General features: G+C 38.9%; 1 protein-coding gene across 1 annotated transcript in view; it reads left to right on the top strand.

The window, feature by feature from the left end:
* LOC150079350 (sorting nexin-13-like) overlaps window positions 1-14,908 on the top strand; it is a 392,325-nt gene that overhangs the window by 210,339 nt on the left and 167,078 nt on the right. The window contains exon 11 of the mRNA XM_090382305.1: window positions 6,314-6,426. Coding sequence (XP_090238431.1) covers window positions 6,314-6,426 — 113 coding nt within the window. The remainder of the gene's footprint in view (window positions 1-6,313; window positions 6,427-14,908) is intronic.

Here is a 14,908-nt window from a genome sequence, read left to right as displayed (position 1 = left end):
TCTGTTCCACCCACCAACCACCCGCTGGCTAAAGGCAAATTTCCGCACATCTATCCTACATCTGTCTTTCCTCAATTTGAATTTATGCCCTCTCAGGTGATTTTTCTGAGCTAGAGGAAGAATCCCATCAGCATTGAGCATGCTCAAACCATTCAAGGCTTTGTACACCTCTATCAGATCACCCCGCTGGTGCCTAGTTTCCAGACACTGTAATTTGCAAAACTTAAGCCTTTCTTCGTAAGAGAACCCCTTTGTCCCATTCACCAATCTAGTTGCCCTTCTCTGTACTCGTTCCAGCAGCTCTACATCCTTCCTGAAATGAGGCCTCCAGGCCTGTATACAGTACTCTAGGTGTGGCCTGACCATTGCCTTATACAAGGGAATAATCACCTCCTTATCCCTGCTAGAAAAATTTCTATATATCATTGACAATACACCATGAGCTACTCTTGCAGCTCGTCTGCACTGCTCAGAGAACTTCATATCTGCCTGCACCACCACCCCCAGGTCCCTTTCATTCTCTACCACTGTCAGTGTAGTACCACAGAGTTGATACGTTGCTCTGGGGTTGCTGTTTCCCATATGTAGTACTTTACATTTGTCAATGTTAAACTTCATTTGCCACCTCGAAGCCCATCTGCTCAACCTTTCCAAATCCTGTTGCAGCAGCATAGTGTCAGTAGTGTCCTTGACAACCCTGCCAACCTTTGTATCGTCTGCAAACTTGGACATTAAGCCTGATATACCATCATCAATATCATTTATAAATACAGAAAACAATAAAGGCCCCAATACTGAACCCTGAGGGACTCCACTAATAACATTAGTCCACGATGAGCAGTGTCCATTGATTACCACTCTCTGTCTTCTCCCCCTCAACCACCCCTTTATCCATAGCAGCAACTTGCCTCCAATGCCACACTGCTCCAATTTGTGCAGCAGTCTTCCATGTGCAACAGTATCAAAAGCCTTTCTAAGATCCAAGTATATAATATCAAAGTTATTCCCTGCATCCAGTTCTTTTGTGACTGCATCATAGTATCCAATCAAATTGGTCAGGCAAGACTTCCCCTTAACAAAACCATGCTGTGTCCTAGCTATAACTGAAGTCTTGTCTAGATGATCCTGCAGTGCTTCTTTCACCAGTGCCTCCATTAATTTTCCGGGAACAGAAGTTAAACTCACAGGTCTATAATTACTTGTGTCAGCCTTTGATCCCCCTTTGTGAATTGGGGTCACATTTGCACATCTCCAGTCAATGGGTACCTCCCCTGAGTCCAAGGAAGCTCTCATAATTATGGCTAAGGGTTTGCTTACCTCCTTTGCTGCCTCCTTTAATATAACTGGATAGATCCCATCCACCCCAGGTGCCTTTCTTGTGTTTATCTTCAACAATTTCTCCTCCACTTTGCTCTCAGTTATTACAAGATTCTCTAGCTTACTGCTAGAGTTGAATACACCTCTGGCATTCCCCTCGCTGAATAACTCCTCATGTGTGAATGTCGATGCAAAATATTCATTTAGTTTGTTAGCTACCCGAGCAGGGTCATCAACAGTTGACCCATCGATCTCAAGTGGACCAATCTGATTCATCCCCTTCCTTCTAGAGTTTACATAAGTAAAGAACTCTTTGCTGTTTTTCTTCGCATCCCTTGCCAAGGATCTCTCGTAATCTGCCTTCGCCTGCCTAACCTCCTTTGTAACTTGGTTACAGATCAACTTGTATCTATCATAGGCATCCGTGTCACGTGTTAATTTGTATGTATCCCATGCATTTTTCTTCTCTGCCATATGCCTCATTAGTTCATCTGACAACCATTTAGGCCTAAACCTTGAACAATATTTCTTAGTTGGTATGTAAAGCCTAGTAGCTTCCACGATAAGTTCTTTGAATGCTTCCCATTTTGAATTTGCTGTTGGCAATATCATCAGTTGATCCCACTGTATAGAATTTAAATACTGTCTCAGTCCATTGTAGTCGCCTTTACGAAAGCAATACCCCTTCCCTTTACCCCTAATGGTAGTTACCTCTTTGAGTAACTCCCACTTCAGCACACTGTGATCACTGCCACCAAGTGGTTCATTTATCTGCAGATTCTGAATGCATGAAGAATCACTACTGATAATCAAATCAAGAGTATTACTCCCTCTAGTTGCCTCCCGAACATGCTGATGTAGAAAACAATCATCCAATAAATCCACAAAAGCCTTGCTACTGTGTGAGTGACCAGCCCCCAAATTCCAGTCAATATCTGGGAAATTAAAATCCCCCATTATAAGACTCTCTGATTTACTGGCCCACTCTATTTCTCCGAACAGTTTCTTATTATACTCATCAGAGTCATTAGGCCTATAGCACACTCCTACTCTCAATTTTGATCTCCCAATGCTTATGTCACACCAAACTGACTCGACACTGCACTGTCCAGCGATGTCGACTGGCTTCACTTCCTTGGATTTTATGTGTTTCTTAATTAATAGCATAACCCCTCCTCCCTTCCTATCCTGTCTATCCTTTCTGTACACATTGTACTCCCCAAATTCCAGTTCTGCATTTCTTATATCTGTGTGACACCACGTCTCTGAAATCCCCACAATATCTGCCTTTGATGTTTTGAGCAATACCTCAAATTCATCAAATTTATTTACTAAACTCCTAGCATTGGTGTACACACAAGTATACATGCACCTGTTCTTTTTCTTAGCTACCCTAACACAACCCATGTGTTTACTTGTACCCCAATGATTCCCAGCAGTCTCTGAAATATCCTGCATCTTATTTTCCAGGCTGCGGCTCATTCCAATAGAAGCAGTGCAAGAATCACTTTCACCTCTGCCAGTGGCTACTGTTAATCTATTAGTCCTTGTATCCCCCCAATCTAGCAGTTTTCCGACCCACCTAACATTGCCTCGATAGCATCAGCAAACATTCTTGCACCCTTTCTATTTAAGTGTATCCCATCCCTGTAGAAGCAGTCTCTCCTGTTAACAAGTACAGACCAGGCTGAAAAAAATTCTACCCCTTGAGCCCTGCACAATCTTTCCAGGGCCGAATTGATTGACAGGGCTCTCATCATATACTCCCTCCTATCGTGTCTGGGCAGAATTGCAGACACTTTCAATTTCAACCCTAATTCACGGCTTTTTTTCATCAGTGACCTGTACTTGTCAAGTAATTCCGCCGGTCTCCTACTCTTAATGTCATTAGTGCCAACGTGTACAACTATATCACCTTTTGTGCCCTTAAAAGATGATATCCGCTCTACAACGTCATCAACCTTTGCCCCTGGCAGACATACCCTGGTCCTATTCCACCTATCCTTTTTACAAAGCATGTTTCCCGTTTCCCTGACAATAGAGTCACCAACAACTACTAGTTCCTTTGGGACCAGCGCATTCTGCCTTGGGGGTTGCCGCTGTGTTCCGCGATGACCAAGTGCAAGCTCTGGCATTGGTGTGGGCAGCTGAGAGCTTGATGGGCCCCTCACTTGTAATCCTTCGAGGGCATCCACCCTATCCTTCAAGCTCTCATATAGGCCCATAACAACGCTGAGTTGTCGCCTTATCTCCTTACACTCCTTGCATCGCACACACACAAAGACATCCCCCATGGCAGTATCATGTCCAATATCAATGGTTCAACTGTTGATGATCCTGCTCAGGTAGCTAACAAACTGAATGAATATTTTGCATCGACATTCACACATGAAGAGTTATTCAGGGAGGGGAATGCCAGAGGTGTATACAACTCTGGCAGTAAGCTAGATAATCTTGTAATAACTGAGAGTAAAGTGGACAAGAAATTGTTGAAGATAAACACAAGAAAGGCACCTGGGGTGGATGGAATCTATCCAGTTATATTAAAGGAGGCAGCAAAGGAAGTAAGCAAACCCTTAGCCGTAATTATGAGAATTTCCCGGGACTCAGGGGGGGGCGTAACCATGGAATGGAGATGTGCAAATGCGACCCCAATCCACAAAGGAGGATCAGAGGGAGACACAGGTAATTACAGACCTGTTAGTTTAACTTCTGTTCCAGGGAAATTAATGGAGGCACTGGTTAAAGAAGCATTGCAGGATCATCTAGACAAGAACTTCAGTTTTAGCTCGGACACAGCATGGGTTTGTTAAGGGGAAGTCTTGTCTGACTAATTTGATTGGATACTATGATGCAGTCACAAAAGAATTGGATGCAGGGAATAATTTTGATGTTATATATTTGGATCTTAGAAAGGCTTTTGGTACTGTTGCACATGGAAGACTGCTGCACAAATTGGAGCAGTGTGGCATTGGAGACAAATTGCTACTATGGATAAAGGGATGGTTGAGTGAGAGAAGACAGAGAGTGGTAATCAATGGACCCTGCTCTTTGTGGAATAATGTTATTAGTAGAGTCCCTCAGGGTACAGTGTTGGATCCATTGTTGTTTTCTGTATTTATAAATGATATTGATGATGGTATATCAAGCTTGCTGTCCAAGTTTGCTGACGATAAGAAGGTTGGCAGGGTTGTTAATGACGCTAATGACATTAGCATCATAATGGGCTGAGAGTTGGCAAATGAAGTTTAACATTGACAAATGTAGAGTTCTACATATGGGAAGCAGTAATCCCAGAATAATGTATCAACTCTGTGGTACAACACTGACAGTGGTAGAGAATGAAAAGGACCTGGGGGTAATTGTGCAGGCAGATATAAAGTTTTCTGAGCAGTGCAGACTGTCTGCAAGAGTAGCTCATGGTGTCTTGTCAATGATATACAGGAATTTTTCTAGCAAGGATAAGGAAGTGATTATCCCCTTTTATAAGGCAATGGTCAGGCCACACCTTGAGTACTGTATACAGGTCTGGAGGCCTCATTTTAAGAAGAATGTAGAACTACTGGAACGTAGTTCTACATCCTACATCCAAGACTGGTGAATGTAACTAAGGTTTGTTCTTATGAAGAAAGGCTTAAGTTTTGCAAATTACAGTGTCTGGAGACTAGGCACCTGCGAGGTGATCTGATTGAGGTGTATAAAGCCTTGAATGGTTTGAGCATGCTCAATGCTGATGGGATTCTTCCTCTTGCTCAGAATAATCACCTGAGGGGAATAAATTCAAATTGAGGAAAGATGGTTGTAGGATAGATGTGCAGAAGTTTGCCTTCAGCTAGCGGGTGGTTGATTGCTGGAACAAACTTCCATCTGTCTTTGTAGAAGTTGATGGCTTAAATAGATTCAAGGCAGAACTTGACAAACATTTGGAGCGAGTGGATGGATGAAATAAGGGTGTGTGTTTTTTTTTTTTTTTTTTTTTTGGCTGATGCTATATAAGCTTGTTTTCTTGCATCATGTGCCCTTGCTAATGCTAAGACTGGAACTAACGAGCTTAGTTGGAAAGTGTCCCCATCCTTATAAGTTATCCCAGGTTTTTCAGCCAACAGTGCATGCAGATCATCCTGTAAAACTAGTGTGCATAGAAATAACACTATAAAGACTACATGAACTAGCTTAACATATAAACTGGCACACTATAATCAGTATAGTCATTGTATCAAAAACTCCTAAAGCAACCAACCAACAAAGAATCGTGTAAAATTATAGTTAACATGTAGGCTGCCGTATGTCAGGCTGTTTAGAAAAGATGCCATTTTTGCTTATCTGGTGGTAGTCATTTTAAATATCTGACCAACCTTCGCTATGGTCCTGACTAGCAAGGTTTTCTGGCTTATTTAGTCTTTTTAGAAAATTGGGTTTATTTTCATCTTATAAATTGAGAGCTTAGTGTCAGATAACATTAACTGCAAAATTGCATTTTTGTTTTTAGACAACTTTAGTTTAACATTATACAAATAACAGTGCATATCATGTCATAGAAATGTATTTCTCTAGTAGGTTACAAGTTAGCTTGGGCTATAAGCACATTTCCAGTAAACCAAGAAAATGTCAAATGACTTTTTCTTGGTTAATTACAAAAACATTTACTACAAAATGTTTTTGTAGTTAATGTTGTCTGACACTAAACCCTCAAAATCTTCAGAAATGCAATTGCCAATATGTCTTAAGATTTATTGAGATGAATTATGATGATGTATCATGCAATTTTTATACTGTACTCTTTTAAGTTTTGTTTTATTAGTTCCTTACTGTAGTAGCTTTTTCATATACATAACTTTTAGATCATCGAAATCATAGGAAAATATAAGACTAAAATTCTGTAGACAGAATTATCAGTTAATTCAGGTAGAACTACTTTGCATTTCTAAAATCAATATGAAATTTATTTCTTGTAAAGCCAGTAGCATTCCATAATGGCTGTACTTTTACTTACTAGAGATGAAACTGAACATTAACAGTCTTCTGTATGTGCAAGAGTTTTTAAAAGCAAGAAACCATCAGCTTCACAATTTTGATGAAATAAACTCTTCTCAGCATCTGTCTTCTGAAGTAAGTGATGATGATATATATTTACTTAAAAAAGAATGCTTTGGGAATTGTTTAATTAATGAATATGCATAGTGATCCAAAATGATTTTGGGCTTTTAATGAGTTGAGAGCAGGACATAATGAATTAATTAAATGTGAATAACATTAATTAAATTACACAATTTAAGTGAATTTTGTTGTGTAAAAAAGTATTACATGAAGAAAGTTAAATTCCCAGCAATAGAACTACTTAATAATTAGCAGTGCTGGATTCCTTATTTAATCCTGTCATCAGGCCTAATCAAGAAACATTTGGCAACTCTTCCTAACTTTACATTATGTTATATGGATACTTATATTTAGAGCTGTAAAGCTTCAAGCTGTAGAGGTATATATAACCATCACAAAAAATAGTGAAGCAAAAATGTATCATTCTGTACATAGCAGCTATAATGTACAAACTGAAGTTTACACAAGCTTGTAAAAGTATTAAACATCTCATTTTGAACCAAATCATGGTGAATTGTCTCACCCTTAGCTTTCTAATAAATAACAATTCCCCATAAAGAGAAGTATATTGCTATTTATTTTACATGTGCCATTATCCAGACAGAATGTTTCAGCAATTGTTATTCCTTTATTAGTAGGTAACTGGTCACCCTCAGTTATGAAGATACCTAGTTGACAATACAGTTGTGTTAAATTTCCACAATATTAGAGATGTAAAGGGGTGTAGATGATTTAATCTATATAATTTTAGAGTAATATAGCTTGACATTGAAAAGTATATATAAATAGTACAAATGCATCATTCTGTTTGTATTTCCTTTGACATGGGCACCTATACGGGGTGGGTCTCCCAGTAATCATACTAGTTCTGCAAGATTAGTATCAGTAGAATCCATTGCCCACAGCCTAGCTTTCAGACTAATGCCTTAAGAATCTGTTATGTTTGTTCTACAGTGCAATCCATGTAACTTCAGAAAGAAAGGAATGAACCTAGTGATTGAGGGATCTAGCTCCAACACACACCTCTCTGGTTCCTGCAGGCACCTCCGTAGCCAGGTGGGCAGGAGCAGCAGTGCGTACCACACACTTCTTGATTACACCAGGGTTCGAGCCCATGACCACCAAATATGGAGGATGCGGAAAGGTCAGGGAATGACCACCACATATCCCCGGAGCAATATGGCCTTAGTTGCTAATGCTCCTAAAAACCAAATAACAAACAACAAACAAACTGGTTCCTGCTCCAAAAGATGGAATTTCCGGAGGGCTTTCTCAGGATCATTTGGTTAGCAGACTCACCTGCAAGGGTCAACTGTGCTAACACCATGCCCCTTTCCTTGTGGTCCAATGGATGGGGACAAAATTCGGGCTAATTGTGCAAGTATAATACTTGGATAGCACTTGCTTCTGATTGTATTTATTGTTTGCCAGGTATTAGACATCCCTTTTGGCTCCATGGAAGGTGATGATGATTCCAAACACCATAACTTAATAAACTCATTGATAACCTAAATTATTCTTCTGGGACAGCATAAGGCCAGATGAGTTTAGAGAGAGAAAAAGAGAGAATGCAAGAACAATACCGTATTTCATATTCATATAGGCTCAAACCACAGTCAACTGTAAAATTTGATGATTTGGATACAGTGGCCATGATGTCTCCTGGCAACAAAAAGAGAAAAATATAATACCACAATGGAGTATCACTGTTTTCTTTAATTATTTAAAAAAAAAAACTGTTTCAGTTATGAACGTGGTGGTATTTTACTTTAAAAAATGTGTAGTTTTGTTAATCAATCAAAAAAATCACTGAGAAGCATTCAAAAATCATAATTCTAGATGTGAGTGACTCCCCATCCCAAATTTAATTTTTAAAATGCTCTTGCCTGAAGCTTGGAGAGAAGAGGAAATTGAACACTTCATGGTCATAAGCTGTCATTGTTATCTGATTAATATGCTCAATCATTTTTTGTCTCTAAAAATTTGTGGTGTGCAGTGTCTTTTAGTCTATTATTTTAATCTGTTCAATGAAGACCACAGCACTTTTCATGCTTGTTCACCTCACTCTGGAACACTATTTTTGTGAATTCTGATTATATGGAAATATCTCAAGGAGATGGTTTGTCAAAACAATGTTCATTATCAGGTTGATGAAGGATAGCATCACAGAAATTTGCTAACATCTGCACGATGTGCTTTGCACATCACATGAGTATGTTGTACTTTGCTTCCAACTCATTTGCAATGTAACTGACTATCATTTGTAGGTGGTAGATGACTCTCATCAACTGGTGCAATACCACCACTTTGCTTATTGGAGGCTTGAAGTGGTGGAACCCATGTTTAGTCTCCAGAGCTACGTTTCGGTCAACCCTTCCCCATCTCTTCCATCATGCAGTATGACTGATGACTTTTGAAGTTATGCTGAACATCATGGCGAGATCCAATCTTCCATACATTTCGAGGGTACAGCTCTTAAACAGTGTTCACAGGCCAGCCGCTAGTTAGTACACCGGACCGAACTTATTGGTAACTCTTTAGGAGGCTTCCGGATCAGCCAGTGTATAATCTTGCTGCTTCTACTCTGCCAGATAGTGACTGGAGGGAGTCCAAGTAGTGTGTATGCGGAAGGCGTTGTCGAGGCCACATTATGTCAAGGATCTGGGTATATTCTTACCATGAGTATGCCATATCCAAAAATTTCATTGCTTCATACAGCATGCCCCCCCCCCACACACACACTTTTTCTTACAGGTGACCCCCGCTTAACGCTGATAATTTGTTCCGGAAAAACAGAGCGCCAAGTGAATCTGCACTAAGCGAGCGCCGCATTCCCATAAGGTAACTTATGTATTTGTGAGTTGCGGTTGGTGCTAGGATATTTCCTAATCAATAATAAATGGTAGTGAAAAGATGCTCAAATGTCGGTAAAAATATTTAATATTCAAATATTTGTACATATAAAATATTCTGCATTGCATACATATATAATTATTTGGTAACTACTTAGTATCAAAATTAAACTTAAAATTCCAATTAAAATCATGAATTTAAATTGATCTAAATTGATTTAATTTAATTAATGAATTTAATCATGAAAAATGTGTAGATTTTGGGTTGAACTTTGACCCTCTTACAAATAAACTAAAAGTGGTATTAATTTTAAATTCCCCCACAGCGTTTACCACCCTTCAATAAAGTCAACCGATCCTTTGCCGCTTTGCCATGTTTTTTTTTTTTTTTTCTTTCAATATGAAACTTCTTTTAGGCATTAGTTTCCACAAAAGTCCTGCTTCCTCTATGTTATAAACTTGTTGAGAAGTATAACACATAATACCCCTCTTCAGTAATTTTAACAAGTTCTTTTTTGAAAGTTTCAGCTCCTTGATCTGCACTTGTGGCTTCTCCCTGGATTTTAAATCAATTCAACCAGCCCTTACCATTTTTAAATGGTTCTACATTTTTTTTTTTTTTTTTTTTAGGTGAGTTTTCTTCAGATAATCATATTGGCTAATCTCTCTCTCTCTCTCTCTCTCTCTCTCTTTTTATAATATTTAACTTAACTGAATTCTGCATTGGATATTATCTTCAATAAAATTAGTTAAAGTCTTTCCATTTCAATTCTAATAGCCGGCCAAGCCCAGGTTGCTTGCGATGGAATTCATTCTTTATTTTTTTATAATTGTTCTTACAGTTAAACTTGCAAGTCTTAAATTATTTCACACACCCGCTTGTCTTTGACAGAAATCAATTCGCTTCAAAACGTCTAATTTAATTTTCAAATTCAGTCTTTTTCTTGCATTTATAGTCTTCATACTGCACCCAGACGTTGTTGCTTTTTCATTCTTATCTGCCATTATTAACTCTTTGAAAATGTAACTGCATTGGTTGCATTAATTACGATACAATGTTCAAGTAAACTTGATCAATTTTTAAAATGTTGATCTCTGAACTACGTAACAAGTCACTGTACTGCAATTAAATTAGCGTGCGAGAAAATTTCGCTGAGCGTTGGAAAATTTCTCAAGTCGGCGTGGGAAACGTTTTAATGCTGTTTTGATATTCATTTTCAAGCTATTGACTCCATCAAATGAAACGATTTCGTTAAATATGCCAAAAATGCAATCTGTAAAAGAGCGTTATAGTGATCTGTAATAGCGTTATAGTCAGATACGGGTTATAATATAAGAACAGCATTATAGCGAAACAGCGAACCGCGTTATAACGGGGACCCTGTACTATTGAATACACCATGAATTCTGAAACTAATAGAGTAAGCATATCTGCAAAAAGATCTAAAGCTCCCAAACACTTCCTAGTTCTTTTCACAAATATACATGGTCTCAATTCTAATCTCAATGATGTCCATTTCCACTTGCAGTCTGCCAAACCCCATGTACTTTTTCTGACAGAATTTCAGTTATCGGTTGATTCAACTACTGCTCATCTCAGTTGCCCAAACTATCTGCTATATGATTCCTTTCACCTCAAAGGTGAAAGGAATCATACTGATACTTGTGCATATGTCCGTTCCAGTATTCCCTGTCAGAGACTTGGTAATTTGGAATCTACTCTCTTCGACTTTCTCTGGCTTAAAATCTCTCTTCCTCACTGTGTCAAATTCATCTGTTGTCTCTGCCATTCTCCCAACTCCACTAAACACTTGGAGCTCTTTGACTTCCTCTCTTTGCAACTTGACTTTCTCCAGTCCAACTTTCCTAACAGTGAGGTAATTTTCCTTGGTGATTTTAATGTTCACAACTCCAGCTGGCTTTCGTTTTCTAGTCACACCTACCCAGCTGGTCGAGATGCTGAGGCTTTTGCAATTTATAATGACCTTGCACAGATTGTTCATTTACCTACAAGAATGCCGGACAATCCTAACCATACAGCCAACACGCTTGATCTGTTTCTCACAAACAACCCCTCAAAAACAAGTACACGGTCAAAGTGAGTGGTCCTTTAGGTACCTCAGATCACAACTTGGTGATTGTCTCTTTTCCAATGGAGCCTTTATCTCATGGCTATTCCCAACCTCGTATTGTTTGGAATTACAAAAATGCAAAATGGGATGACCTTCGAAATTTCTTTTCCTTGGTTGGACTACTGTTTCAAAACTTCTGAGGTCAACGTTTGCTAGATCATGACAGTGAAATTATTCTTGTAGGAATGGAATCCTTTATTCCACACTCCACTCTAAAATCTCGTCCTTTATCAAAACCTTGGTTTTCCAATAAATGTGCTAAGGCTGTTCAAGAGAAGAATGTTGCATATTGTAATTGGCTTGTTTCCAATTCTTCAGTTTCATTTTCTGCCTACACCAAAGCTTGCAACAATTGTAAAGCAGTCATTAATCAGTCCAAACTAGATTTTGAACAGGCTAAGAGTAGAAAACTTGCTTCTTGCCCTAATGGTAGCCAAGCATTCGTCTCTTGCCAAAGCTATTGGCCGGAACTTTTGCCCATCTCTGTCAACGGTGCCTCCGTAGCCAGGTGGGAAGGAACAGCAGTGCATAGCACACGCTTCTTGATTAAACCGGGGTTTGAGCCAGTCACCACCAAATACGGAGGATGCAGAAAGGTCAGGGAATGACCACCGCATATTCCTGGAGCAATATGGCCTTAGTTGCTAATGCTCCTAAAAACCAAATAACAACAACAACCTCTGTCAAAACCAGATTGTTCTGTTGTCACTTCAGCCAAGGATAAAGCTGACGTGGTTGCATCCCATTTCTCTTCCAACTCATGTATTAATGATCTTGGTAAAACACCTCCCACCATTCCCAACACGCTCCATTCAATGTCTCCTGTGGTCTTCCATCAAACGGATGTCAGAAGGATTTTGACAAATCTTGATGCTAAGAAAGCTCCAGGTCCTGATGGTATTTCTCCACTTGTTCTCAAAACCTGTGCTTCTGAACTTGCTCCTGTTCTTTGCCGCCTTTTTTTCACTTTCTTATTCCAAAGGTGTTTTTTCCTTCTGTTTCGAAATTTGCTCATATCCAGCCAGTTCCTAAAAAGGGTGACAAGTCCCTCCCATCCAATTATCGTCCCATTTCAATTACCTCTAGTCTTTGTAAAGTAATGAAGAAATCAATTAACCCCCAACTCTTAAACTACCTAGAAATCTTCCGTCTAATCAACGATCGCCAGTGGATCGACACTGATCCATACTGGCAATATTTTGGATTATGTTACCCATTTACGGACAAATTCAATAGAAATGTTCAGTGAAACACAAGCAGTTGCTCTTGACATCTCAAAGGCTTTTGATCGTGTTTGGCTTAAAGGTCTTCTAAACAAACTTCCATCTTATGGTTTGCCAACTGTTTTTTGTAATTGGTTATCCAGTTTTCTCTCTGATCGCTCACTGAGGGTTGTGGTAGATGGCTCTCTGTCTTCTAACTTCTCCACTAATGCTGGTGTGCCCTAAGGTTCAATTCTTTCTCCTACTCTTTTCCTCTTGTATATTAATGACCTTCCTCCATTGACTGGAAATCCTATCCTTAGTTTTGCCAATGGTAGCACATTGCATTCCACTTTCCATTTTGAGAAACCTTGCCCTGCTCAATCAGCTTCAACTTCTTGAATATCCACTACCAGTTCCTTAAATGCCGATCTCCAGGTAATTGTCCAGTGGGGCAAAAACAACTTAGTTTATTTCAATCTTTCTAAAACTCAGTCTTGTCTTATATCTCTCAAAAAGGATCCTTCTGCTCCTATGCTTATATTTGTTGACACTCCAATTTCTAGGCAAAATGATATATCTCTTTTGGGGATTACCCTGACTGCCAATCTCTCTTGGCACAAACACATTACAAATATTGCTTCCTCAGCATCTAAAAAACTTAGTTTTCTCTTTCACTCTCTGCGTTACTTTTCTTCCAAACAGCTGTTCGCTCTGTACAAATTGCAAATCCGCCCTACCATGGAGTATTATTCTCACATCTGGGGTGATGCCCCCAAAACCTCTCTCAGACTTCTAGATTCCAATCAGAAGAGGGCAGTTAGGTTAATTAATTACTCCTCTTTAACAGAGTCTCTCCACTCTGTCTCAAAGATGTACTGTTTCTGCTGCATGTCTTTTCTACAGATACTTCCATGGGCACTGTTCTTCTGAATCAGCTTCTGTAATCCCTCTCTCTCTCTCTCTCTCTCTCTTTCTTTCTTTCAAAACAGTCCGAACGCATGCCGCCACCAGCCAACATCCATTTACTGTCCAACTTCAAATTCACAGAACCAACTTTTCATCTTCCTCATTTATTCATTCAACTGCCTTTTTCTGGAACAACCTTCCTTCATACGTATTTCCTGAAAATTACAGTCTACAGAAGTTCAAGTCTAATGGCAACAAATATCTTCTTTCGTCTTCTCAACTTCCAACCCAAGCACGGTACTAAGCACTATAGGTTCTAATACCTCTCGTGTTTGGGGTTTTCATTAAAAAAAAAAAAAATTCACATTGAGCAATTTTATATCCACAACCTGCAGCTTTCCTCATACTGTTCTTTAATTTAATGCACTTTAATTATGATGTTTAATTTTCCAACAATCGTGTCTGAGGTTTTTTTGAAAATTCTTCCGAACCATTTCTTTCAAGTGTTGCAAATAGTAAATGAAAACCTTTCAAAACCCAATTCTTGAAAAAAAATTTTAGTTTTTTTAATAGTTAAAAATAATAAAAAAATTCAAATGCCTCTCAGTTAAACATTCACAGTTCTTGGCTTGTTTGACTGTATTGAAAATCAGTGAAAAAGTAACTTTACAAAAAGTAATCTGCCCCTTATCCTCTCTCTCTCTCTCTCTCTCTCTCTCTCTCTCTCTCTCTCTCTCTCTCTCTCTCTCTCTCTCTCTCTCTCTCTCGTGCCCTTCGGGAGTTCCAATTGTATCTAAACTCACTATACTATACATTTCCATGTCATACATAAAAAACACATACCTCGTTCTATGATCATTAAAACAATATATTGGACCTTTGCATTCTTCAACAGTATATAAGAACTTATAGCTATCTTTAGTTTTATCAATGCTTGACTATGCTGTAATTAAAAATTACCATAAAGATGGCTGCAGTTGCATTTGTGAATGTTAAATTTTTTATTTGGTCTGTTGTACCGACATTTTAAATGTTGTTCTCTGTTTTTTCCCTTCAAACTGGATGCCGGTTCTTCATTTAGCTTTCTGCTCCAAACCCATGTTCAGATGAAAATCATGGGGTTTTATCCTACAAATAGCAAGAGTGGTGATATCAACTTTGGCATATGTTATTTGCATATCAGAGCACAGTTTTCCATTCCACACACTGCCAGACTGCAATGCCTGATAATAAATGGGTTTTCATTCCATAAATCACTATGCTGCAGTGGGGTTAACACCAACAGTAACCTGGGCAAATCCATGACTAACTATCAGACAAGATGGTGGTTCACCCAATAGCTAATGATTGATTCAGAATTTTGAGACCCTAGCTGCATCTGGAATTTTTTCCTTTACAT

Source organism: Mastigoproctus giganteus, chromosome 10, assembly GCF_048544385.1.
Source record: "Mastigoproctus giganteus isolate SK-2022 chromosome 10, ASM4854438v1, whole genome shotgun sequence".
NCBI lineage: Eukaryota > Metazoa > Arthropoda > Arachnida > Uropygi > Thelyphonidae > Mastigoproctus > Mastigoproctus giganteus.
Note: the sequence above shows the minus strand (reverse complement) of the source record. Positions and strands in the feature narration are given on the sequence as shown.